General features: G+C 36.1%; 1 protein-coding gene across 1 annotated transcript; it reads right to left on the reverse strand.

Annotated features, from left to right (window-relative positions):
• Positions 1–3,952: 3,952 nt before the first annotated feature.
• asphd1 (aspartate beta-hydroxylase domain containing 1) lies at positions 3,953–10,717 on the reverse strand (the record flags this gene model as incomplete). The annotated part of the gene is made up of 5 exons (XM_081384215.1): positions 3,953–4,062; positions 6,266–6,379; positions 6,562–6,769; positions 9,966–10,172; positions 10,292–10,717. 5 exons carry the CDS (start codon positions 10,715–10,717, stop codon positions 3,953–3,955), a joined length of 1,065 nt encoding a protein of 354 aa, XP_081240341.1.
• Between the last annotated feature and the right edge of the window lie 656 nt (positions 10,718–11,373).

Consider the following 11,373-nt stretch of genomic DNA (forward strand, 5'->3'; position numbering starts at 1 on the left):
ATCTGACAGCCTCTTCTGTGTGTCTTCTGAGTGTCTTGAAAAATGTTCAGATATTGAACATACTGTAATTTGTATTGTGACAAAAAAACATAACTTTGACTCTGCAACTATTGAATATAACACCAAATTGTCATCACAAGTTTGCAGCAAGTATGGTCTTAATGTGCAACCGCTGGTATTTAAAATATTTTTCATGTTTTTATTTTTATTTTATTTTTTATTATGAATTTGAATTATAATTTGACATATTCTTTGGAGGCATTTCTTGAATGAAACAGAACATCTTGGTTACACTTTATTTTAAGGTGTCTTTGTTACACTGTAATTATATAATTACTGAATAATATTAATTAACTACATGAACTACTTACTAGGGTTAGTATAGGGTTTGATTTGGTTTAGGGCTAGTTGCATGTAATTATGCATAAATTATAGTTATTACTATAGTAACTACGTGTAACATATGTTACAATGACACTACATTGCAGTTCAGAAGTTTCTAACAAACATTCCCTCACCTGTTCAGCTGCTCTGTCCACAGAAAGGAGTGGAAGAAGGTCTGTCCTCTTTAGTTTTGTGTTGCTTCTGCCAGCCAACTCTCTTTTCCTGCTGTTCTTTGATTCAGCGCAAGAACGAACTTTTCTCACTGTCAGTCAGCAGCTCCTGAATGATTAAACGATACAGAGGGAGGAAGCAAGTCAAAGAATAAATACATGACTGAGCGAGTGACAGTAGGAGAGAGAGAGAGAGAGAGAGAGAGAGAGAGAGAGAGAGAGAGAGAGAGAGAGTCAGAGAGATCAAATCCAGCTTCTTAAGCAGAACCTGGCAAAAGTGACTGCAAATAACTGACATGATTTTGATTATTTTGTTTATAGTTTTTTCCTCCGATTTTTCTTTAATCTGGATGTTACATGCATGTCCAATATTTTACAAAATAATCTGCTTTAAAATAAACTAATTCCATTTATTTTTCCAAAAGCACAAAACGAGGTTACCTTTAATGCTCTTCAGTGCAGCAGTGTCCTGCTTGTACTTCAGATGCCAGTGTATCATAAATCTGTATGTGTGTGTGAGTTTTATATAAGGACTGAGCTAACTGACGTACAACACCGTCATCATGTTCGGTTGTGTCAGTATATTTCAATGCATGCATACATATATGATTTGTTGTTACGTAAAGTGCTAATGCTAAGCATTTTCTTGCATCCTGAAATGTGTTTGCGTAAGAGTAGCCCAGTAATCCCAGAGCTCTCTGCGCTCCCCACCATCACTAGTAGTGTGTGGATGCTAAGATTACTGCTTAACAGACCATTCACCAGACAGAGAGAGATAGTGGGGCATAAGAAAAGAGGATTAGGATAGTGGAATAGAAGAAAAAAAAAATCAAATGCTCATGACAGAATGAGAAATGTCAACAAGGAGCAGATGGAAAGATATTTTGAGAGGATGGATAAAAGTAGTAGAATGACATCATTATAACTGCCTCTGAAACAGCTTGAAGACAGGGTAAACAGAAATGTCTATGAGGATAAAACGCACGGTAACTATGAATACTGATGGCAAAACTGTGATCACAATGTTTTGACAATTTTTTTTGTCACAGTCTGTTTTCTGTTGAATCAAACTCACTAAAAGGAAAAATAATAATAATTTATGGATAAGACAAGAGTGAGAGAGGACACTAGAAACACCTCTCTCGAAATCAACACTTTTGGGGCAAGGTGTAACGTGTCCGTTTGTGTTTTGGACTGTCTTTATTGCATTCGGTTTCTTGTATACCCTGTTTCCGTGTTTTTGGTTTAGTCCCTGTAACCTAGTTTCCCCCAGTCTGTCTAATTAGTAATTTCACTCACCTGTGCCCTGCTAATTTCCTCGTTAATGATCTTGTTAGTCCCTATATTTAAGCCCTGCGTTTTCCTTCAGTGTTTGTCGGTTCTCGTCAATGTTGGCGTGTGTATTCTGATTATTTGCTTCTCCTGAGTTATTGTTTGAGTAAAACACTTTAGTATTTGAACCTTTTGCCTTCCTGGTCTTCATTTGCCTGCACACATCGTGACACAAGGGTGTGTTGAAAAAAATAAGGCCAATAAAAAACAGAGATAGAGAGTGAGAGAGAGAATGTGTGTGTGGCATCTGAAAACATCCTTAATTGGGGAAAATTGTTAAAAAATATATATTTAGGGGTGGGGTTGTGTATAATTTATAAATATATTTTTTTTATAAAATTATGAATATAGAAAGATTACTGTAAATGATGAAAATATTAAATGTTTTCAAAATTTTGGGTCAGTAAGGTCTCTCCTGCTCACTTACATTTATTTGATCAGAAATATAGTAAAAACAGTAATATTGTGAAATAATATTACAATTTAAAATAACTGTTTTCTTTAATATTATATTAAATGTAATTGATTCCTGTGATGCAAAGCTGAATTTTCATCATCATCATTGTCACATGATCCTTCAGAAATCATTATAATATGATGATTTGCTGCTCAAGACACATTTCTCATTATTATCAATGTTGAAACACAACAAAAGTGTTGTGCTGCTTAAAATATATGATATATTTTTTCTCAGGATTCTTTGATTAATAAAAAAGTTCAAAAGATCAGCATTTATTTGAAACAAAAAGTTTTGTAACATTATAAATGTCTTTACTGTCACTTTTTATTATTATTATTCAAATCCTTGTCCTTGTGGTGAAATGTTTTTGGTCCCCATGAGGAAAACAGTTTATAAATCAGAATGAGTTTTTTTGAAAATGTAAAAATGCAGAAAGTTTTGTGTGATGGGTAGATTTAGGGGTAGGGTTAGTGTAAGGGGATAGAATTTGGTACAGTATAAAAACCATTACATCTATGGAGAGTCCCCATAAAACATGGAAACCAGTGTGTGTGTGTGAAAAGTATAATGGCTGTTTAATCTTGTTTTGTGTGTGTCCAGTATCCGGTGTTAAAGCACATTGTCAGATTAACTGTTGGGATTAGAACATCTGTTGAAATGTATTAACCACTTTTTAAAACAAGAAAAAGGTTGATCCAACACAGAAAAAAATGATGGCTAAACAGATCGTCTAACACACATTACATCACACTCGCATGCATTTTTGATTGTACACAGGCCCCTATACCCCTTCGTGATATTCTATCCTCTTTATTTTCTGTTTCTCTACTCTCACAGGGTTCAATGCAGGAAGATAAAATTGCTGACAGAGGAGACCTCCAACCTCAGGTGTGTGTTTGGGTGCTGAGTGAGTGTTACTCTCCTGCTGTGAGTGTGTGAAGGTGAAAGTAAACTGATACCCCCACCCCCCACCCCAATGTCATCAGCGACTAGAGAGTTTTAATTTAACAAAATGTTTTATTTGAACTCAGATGAATACATACTTGATTTGCAGGACAGTCATCAAGTGCATTGTTGGCAACACGATCAAAATTCACGACGCATGCAATTATTCTGGTCATATACAGAATGCTGTCTTCAGTGTGCTTCACAGGTCTGAAAATAAATTGGCATCTGATGAAATAAAACAAGATGTATAGCATAGCTGTGATTCGCGTGTACAGTATTTACGGAGAACCATGTATCACAGTATACATTAGAGAGGTCAGGATAAGAAATCAGGCACAAAAACGATAGAACAGGAGCGCGGGATTATTAAGACAGGCACAAGTCAAATGTAGATATGAAGTTTGAAAATTGTTCGCATGTCATCACAGTATCTGTGCGCTCAGGGCTCAACAGTTCTGCAGTTCTGACTGAACTGCTTTGACTAAAACATTTCAAAAGGTTTCGGTTGAACAGAGACACGTTAAATATGTGGTAGTTAATCATAAATATCCTCAGTGTGAACTTTCAACTTAACCAAAAGATGTTTTGCGAACTTTAAAACAACATTTTCTGCATTTTGCTACGACATGAAGTGGGCTTGACCAGTGCGTCCTGGGAATTACTGCTCAGGGGCAAAGATGTAGTCTAGAGCCTGTCTCTCCGCCGCAGCCACATTAGGATGCCACAGGTCCACACTGAAGATAACTCTGGGACCATGTTCAGGCCCCCCTAGAGGACAAACAGAAAAATGTTGCTTAAATATGAGATCTAGTATCTTTTACAGTTTAAAGTCACCATGAAATCAAAACTGACATTGTTATTTTTACGGAATATTGCAGGACTTCTTATAAATGAATAGGACGCAGGAGAAGAAAGTTCAACACGCTTAGGCCGTGTGTCCACCAAGGCGTTTTTTCACGCAGTTGGCGTATTTTTTCAATTGTTTTTAATGGGAGCGCCGAGTTTTTAAAACGCCATGAGCGTAACGAGGCAACGAGCGTTTTTTTCACGCTGAAGCGCTGAGCGTTCGCCGTTTTATACAGGTCGCCGAGAGTTGAAGAATGGTCAACTTTGGGTAAAACGCAGCGCTCATCACTGTCACTTTTTAAAGATTAAATGCATAAAGTATATTTGTGACCCTGGATCACAAAACCAGTCACAAGTCGCACGGGTATATTTGTGGCAATAGCCAACAATACATTGTATGGGTCAAAATGTTCGATTTTTCTTTCATGCCAAAACACATTAGGATATTAAGTAAAGATCATGTTCCATGAAGATATTTTGTAAATTTCTTACCGTAAATATATAAAACATTTATTTTTGTGAGTGAATGCATCACAATCGCGAACATAAATGGACAACTTTAAAGGCGATTTTCTCAATGTTTCGATTTTTCTGCACCCTCAGATTCCAGATTTTCAAATAGTTGTATCTCAGCCAAATATTGTCATATCCTAACAATTTGAATCGGATAACTAACTCGGATAATGTATAAATCTCAATTTAAAAAAAATTACCCATGTGACTGGTTTTGTGGTCCAGGGTCACATTTGTGTTTTATAACATTTGTGTTATTAAACATGCAGGTTTGCGTAATATTCTGAGTTTGCATTTCACTGTTTTTATTCATTTTTACTTTTTATGCAAGTGAGATGAGTAAATGCAAACTCACTTTTAATCTAGAACTACAATAACCATCATGTTTAAAGTGCACACAACACCTCTGCACATAACTCCCGTTCTCTCTCAACATGGGGACACAAGAGCTGTCAGTCATTAAATAGTAAAACAAAGTAACTTGCGATACTTATTTGAAAAACTAACTCAGATATTCTGTTGTAAATTTAAAAGTAATGCAATACTTTACTAGTTACTTGAAAAAGTAATCTGATTACATAACTCATGTTACTTGTAATGCGTTACCCCCAACGATGTCTCAAAATCTTCAAACGAATGCAGACATTTCTCATTTAACTAAATTATGTAAGCTAACTATTCATATTATTTTTGCTTTACCTACACTACCGTTCAAAAGCTTGGGTCAGTAAACATTTATTTTTATTTTAAATTATATATTTTTATTTAGCATGGATGCATTATATTGATCAAAAGTGACAGTAAAAACATTTATAATTTTACAAAAGCAGCACAACTGTTTTCAACATTGATAATAATGATGTTTCTTGATCTGCAAATCAGCATATTATAATGATTTCTGAAGGATCATGTGACGCTAAAGACTGGAGTGATGCTGAATATTCAACATCACAGGAATAAATGACATTTTAAATATTTTAAAATTGAAACAGTTATTTTAAATTGTAATATTTCACAATATTACTGTTTTTACTGTTTAGAAAAAAAGAAAAGAAAAGAAATGCGAGCATAAAAACTTACAAATCCAAACTTTTGAATGGTAGTGTATGTCAATAAAAATGTGTGTTGGTTTTATTTCTTAATTTTAATCAAATCTTTTTTAAGAGAAACATCTGAGACCCAGCTGACACAAATGTAAAAGCATCATGCTCATTGAAAATGATCCATGTGCCCTCTCAGATTTTTGCTTATGTAACACTCAACTAATCCCACTTTACACAAATGCAACATACTTAAAAAGTTGTTTTCTTTTTTTTTTTTCTTTGGTCATGTCTGATTTCATCAAGGTCATGATCTACCACAGGACTACCACTGGTCCCACCTCAGAAACATAAATGCATAGCATAAATTGCATAACCGAGAACTCCATTTAGTTTTCTGGTCTATGAAAGAGTAATCACTGAGGAGTCCGGTTTTCCTCTATTCTTCGCCTTCAAAAAGTCTATTATCTATACTGTTGCAGTTTGGCGAGCTGATTATAGATCTGTTGCAGCTCGTCTCCTTTAGCTAGCATATTATGGTTAATGAGGTTTGTACAATGTAGTTTTCTGACCATTATGTGAGATGGTATGCAGAAAGGAGTCATCCACAAGGAGGCAGTGTCCCTCTGACCAACACTGAGGCTCCCCACCCACCACCAGCTCACACTGAGCAGGCGTCTGAAGACCTGACAGAGACATCCACATTGTGTTGGTGTATTATACATTTTACACACACACACACGCACACACACGCACACACGCACACACACACACACACACACACACACACACACACACACACACACACACACACACACACACACTCAAGCCACAAATTTTTTCTCAGTGATTTAGTGTTGTGACTTACCCAGATGGCAGCGCAGACGTGTGTTTGTAGGGCCATAGGCCCCTCCCAGTGTGGCCCCTGGACCCAGGAGCCAGAAGCCAGCGGACCCCAGAGAGTTACTGCTGATGAAGGTTCTGAGGGAGAGGAGGGTTCGGTATGTACACGGACACGCACGGCAGTTACTGACCACACACACCCCAGCAGTGTAAAGTGGGAACACTGTCTGGCCCTGAGGGAGGAATACATGAGCTCATCATATATGTGACCCTGGACCACAAAACCAGTCTTATGTGTAATTTTTAAAAAATTGAGATTTATACATCATCTGAAAGCTGAATACATAATCTTTCCATTGATGTATGGTTTGTTAGGATAGGACAATATTTGGCCGAGATACAACTATTTGAAGATCTGGAATCTGAGGGTGCAAAAAAATCTAAATATTGAGAAAATCGCCTTTGAAGTTGTCCATTTCTATTGGCGATAGTGCTGCATCCATTCACAAAAATAAATGTTTTATATATTTAAGGTGGAAAATGTACAAAATATCTTCATTGAACATGATCTTTACTTAATATCCTAATGATTTTTGGCATAAAAGTAAAATCTATAATTTTGACCCATACAATGTTTTGTTGGCTATTGCCACAAATATACCCGTGCAACATAAGACTGGTTTTGTGATCCAGGGTCACATATACATATGCACACGACACATTTTCCTTCTTTATGTCCCTGCTGGGAATCTTTTGTAACAGACACAGCATTTTTGTTGCCTGATTACTATGAGAGAATGATGAATTGAATGTAAACCGATTCCTAACAGCAGTGCAGTGCAGATATTGATTGGAGGATTGGAGGATATTAAGAGAGGCTGACAAGGACAGCCAGAGAATGAAAGACTCTTGATGAATGAGCATGCTGGATGAAATACAGTGAGGCAGAACACAAGTGATTTGTTTACCTAAAAATAAAAAAGTCAATTTGCTCCCTCATGTTTTTTTAAACCCAATTGCTGTTATTTCTCTTCTTCTGTGAAACACTAAGTGAGATACTTTGAAGAAACTTCACAGCAGCAAAGAAGGATATTTTCAGGGAATTACAACCCAAATTTTGATGTGTTGATCACACAAAGCTATCATTGCTATATCATCTTTCTATCTACATGTCAGTCCGTCCATCCGTTAGTCCGCCTATCCGTCCATGTCTGTTGATTGCAAAACTAAGATCTTACATCTTATTTATGCATGAATCATACCTGTTTTGTGAACTGGTTCATTAAAAATATATATATTTTTAAAGCAGAAAAACAAGCAAGCTATTGCCTGCTATCCTGCCAAAGGCCTAAACTGACAATAAACAAATGAAGAAAATAATAATAGAGAGAAGAAAACTGATTGTCTCCAATGGAAAGAAAGGATTATTTTCTTCTTTGAATGTCAAAATGGAACACTTACTTGACATTAACTTGACCAAGGAGGATAATAAAATGTTTTTGTTGCTCTATCTATCTATCTATCTATCTATCTATCTATCTATCTATCTATCTATCTATCTATCTATCTATCTATCTATCTATCTATCTATCTATCTATCTATCTATCTATCTATCTATCTATCTATCTATCTATCTATCTATCTATCTGTTGTTCTATCTATCTATCTATCTATCTATCTATCTATCTATCTATCTATCTATCTTTTTATCTATCTATCTATCTATCTATCTATCTATCTATCTATCTATCTATCTATCTATCTATCTATCTATCTATCTATCTATCTATCTATCTATCTATCTATCTATCTATCTATCCTTTTATCTATCTATCCTTTTATCTATCTATCCTTTTATCTATCTATCTATCTATCTATCTATCTATCTATCTATCTATCTATCTATCTATCTATCTATCTATCTATCTATCTATCTATCTATCTATCTATCTATCTATCTATCTATCTGTTGTTCTATCTATCTATCTATCTATCTATCTATCTATCTATCTATCTATCTATCTATCTATCTATCTATCTATCTATCTATCTATCTATCTATCTATCTATCTATCTATCTATCTATCTATCTATCTATCTATCTGTCTGTCTGTCTGTTGTTCAATCTATCAATCTGGATTTTACAGTTTTTCTCAGTCGCTTTGGTGCATTTCTCACATCACTATTTACATTTGCACAACAGTTAGTTCAACCTCCACAACATTTAGTCACTTGTGCACATCATAGTAGCAGTTTCTCATTCCTTCTAACAAATTGCAAATGCTTTTGGACATGCATCAATTGCTTTCATACAACTCTCTGCTGTTTTATAACATTATCATTTGCTTATGTCATGTCAGTCAAAATTAACTATACTTGTAAATGATGAATAGTCATTCCATATAAAACTAATAGTCCTCATTTCATTGCTTGAGTCATTACATACAAAAATGTTGAACTAGTTGTCAAAATCTGTCATTTAAAAAATAAAACAACAACAAAAAATGCTGAAAAAGTCTCCTAAATTGAACAATTTGCAATTGAGCAAGAGATGATATTCGCTGGGATGTAGATTAAATTATGTGACCAGACAGAGAGGAACGTCTGGATGTGCATGAATGATTACAGTCCTATGTATGTTGTATGTTCAGTTCCAATACAGTATATAGGCCTACTGCAATATTGTATACAGTTGTGCACAGCTCTACCCATAGGGGGTTTATTTTTGTTGTAAATAATGGTGTATTTTTTCTTTTGCACAATGCTGTAAACAAATTAGAATTGCAAAGAGCATATGCAGTAAAAATGTGAAACATACATATTCAGTGTCTTGTACTCAGTTACCTCATACAGACAGTAATGTGTAACTTTACTGTATTTTTCAAATGGCTGTGCAAATAGTATTTAGTGCTGTATTGAGCATTTTCAGGTAGTCACTGTGTCACCAAGATCTGACTTTTATCATTGGAAAACATTTGAAGAGTAAACTGTCATAATGAAAACATGACAAAGCCATTTGACTATCTTGTTCATAAACGATGGTGTCAGGACTTTTCATTTTGATGACACTGACACATTCATTGACATAAATACTTGCTTTTGAGGAATGAGCTATCCATTTTGAGCAAGTGACACGCTTTTGCAGGTTATCAACTAGGTTTTGCAGTTTGTACTAATTGTTTTGAGAACTGCATTAACTGTTGTGCAAATGTAAATAGTGTTATGAGAAATGCACCAAAGCGACTGAGAAAAACTGTAAAAAGGCATTCTCAATTCAGTTGTGAAAGCTGCACAATTCTGATGAACTGTGATTATATAGTTTGTGCGGACGTTTAAAAATGAACAGATTTCACTGCGACTTTTACATTTGTTACTATGACACATTGAAATTCCTGAAATGGCTGCTTGAGACTAATACGTTTAGTCACCTTTGGTCCAGGGTAGGTCCACCCTAGCTTTGTATCAATCCCCCTCTGGTACACTGCCTGAAACTCAGCAAGGATTTTGGGATAACTGGCCTCCAGAACCTCAATGTCATGACGATGAGCATCCCTGGGAAAGAAAGGTATGCTGGGAACATCTGGGAGGTAGAAAAGATGAGGCTTCTGAATAGATGGGCGATCATTGTTCCTGGCCTAGACAGCAGCGAGGAAGAAGTCGAGGGACAAACAGTGACAGAAATGTTAAGCTACAACACAAAAATTCAAGAAATTGTAGATAAACCTCAAGTTATCCTACTTTTCCCATCTCTGACCTGATTGCGCAGACCCTTGTGAATTCGCCCCATGCCGGCCCAACTGTAGCGCTTAGCATATTCCTGTAGTGCTCTATACAACTTCCTGCTTCCTGCTGAAGCGTCGGTGGGGAACGGGGCATGGCTCAACACCGGTGTCAGGTAGCTCTCTGTTCCCTCCTCATCCTCCCCCGCTTCCATAGTGATGGCCGCAGATGCTTTAGGGGCAGAGTGTATGGGGTTGACCGGGGAACGGCTGGATGACCGAGAGAATGAGGACCGGCTGGAGCTGCTTTTCAGCATTCCCGAGTGGGATGGTGGGTCAGAACCAACGCGGTAGCAGTACCAGAGGAAGAGGAGCAGGACGGTCCAAAGGAGTCCGCTGAGGGGAGGACCACCTAACAACGCACATGGGGGAAGCGGGACCAAGTCCAGAGACCAGGACATGATGCTGAGAGAGTGAGCTTCACCGAGAAAGAAAGAAAGAAACTAATACTTTTATTCTGCAAGGATAAAGTTATTCAACATGACATTCATGAACTTGTGCTTGGTGGATGAGACTTTCTTCAGTCTGTAAAATAAATACACTTTGACTGATTTCCCTTCCTCTGTGTTTATGAGTTATGTTTATGAATAATTATTCAGCTGACCTCAGGTAATGAACATGGTAACACTTTACAATAAGGTTTCATTAGTTAACATTAATTAACTTCTTTAGTTAACATGAACTAAGAATTATCAATACGTCTACAGCATTTATTAATCTTAGTAAATGGTAATTCCAACATTTACTAATACATTATAAAAATCAAATGTTGTATTTGTTAACATTAGTTAATGCACTGTGAACTAACATGAACAAACAATGAACAGCTGGATTTTTATTAACAAAAGATGAATAAATATTGTAACAAATGTATTGCTCATTGTTTCAGTTCATGTTAGTTAGTGCATTAACTAATGTGAACAAATGAGACCTTATTGTAAAGCGTTAATATGAATCCATTCGAAGATATAGAGTGCTTCTCTCTCGGTCTATTGCATAATGATTCCTGCTGCAGTCAGTTTGTGTGGTCGCTTTCCTTCTCAGAACTCACGTTGCT

The sequence above is a fragment of the Scardinius erythrophthalmus genome, assembly GCF_964197995.2.
Source record: "Scardinius erythrophthalmus genome assembly, chromosome: 1".
Classification (NCBI taxonomy): Eukaryota; Metazoa; Chordata; class Actinopteri; order Cypriniformes; family Leuciscidae; genus Scardinius; species Scardinius erythrophthalmus.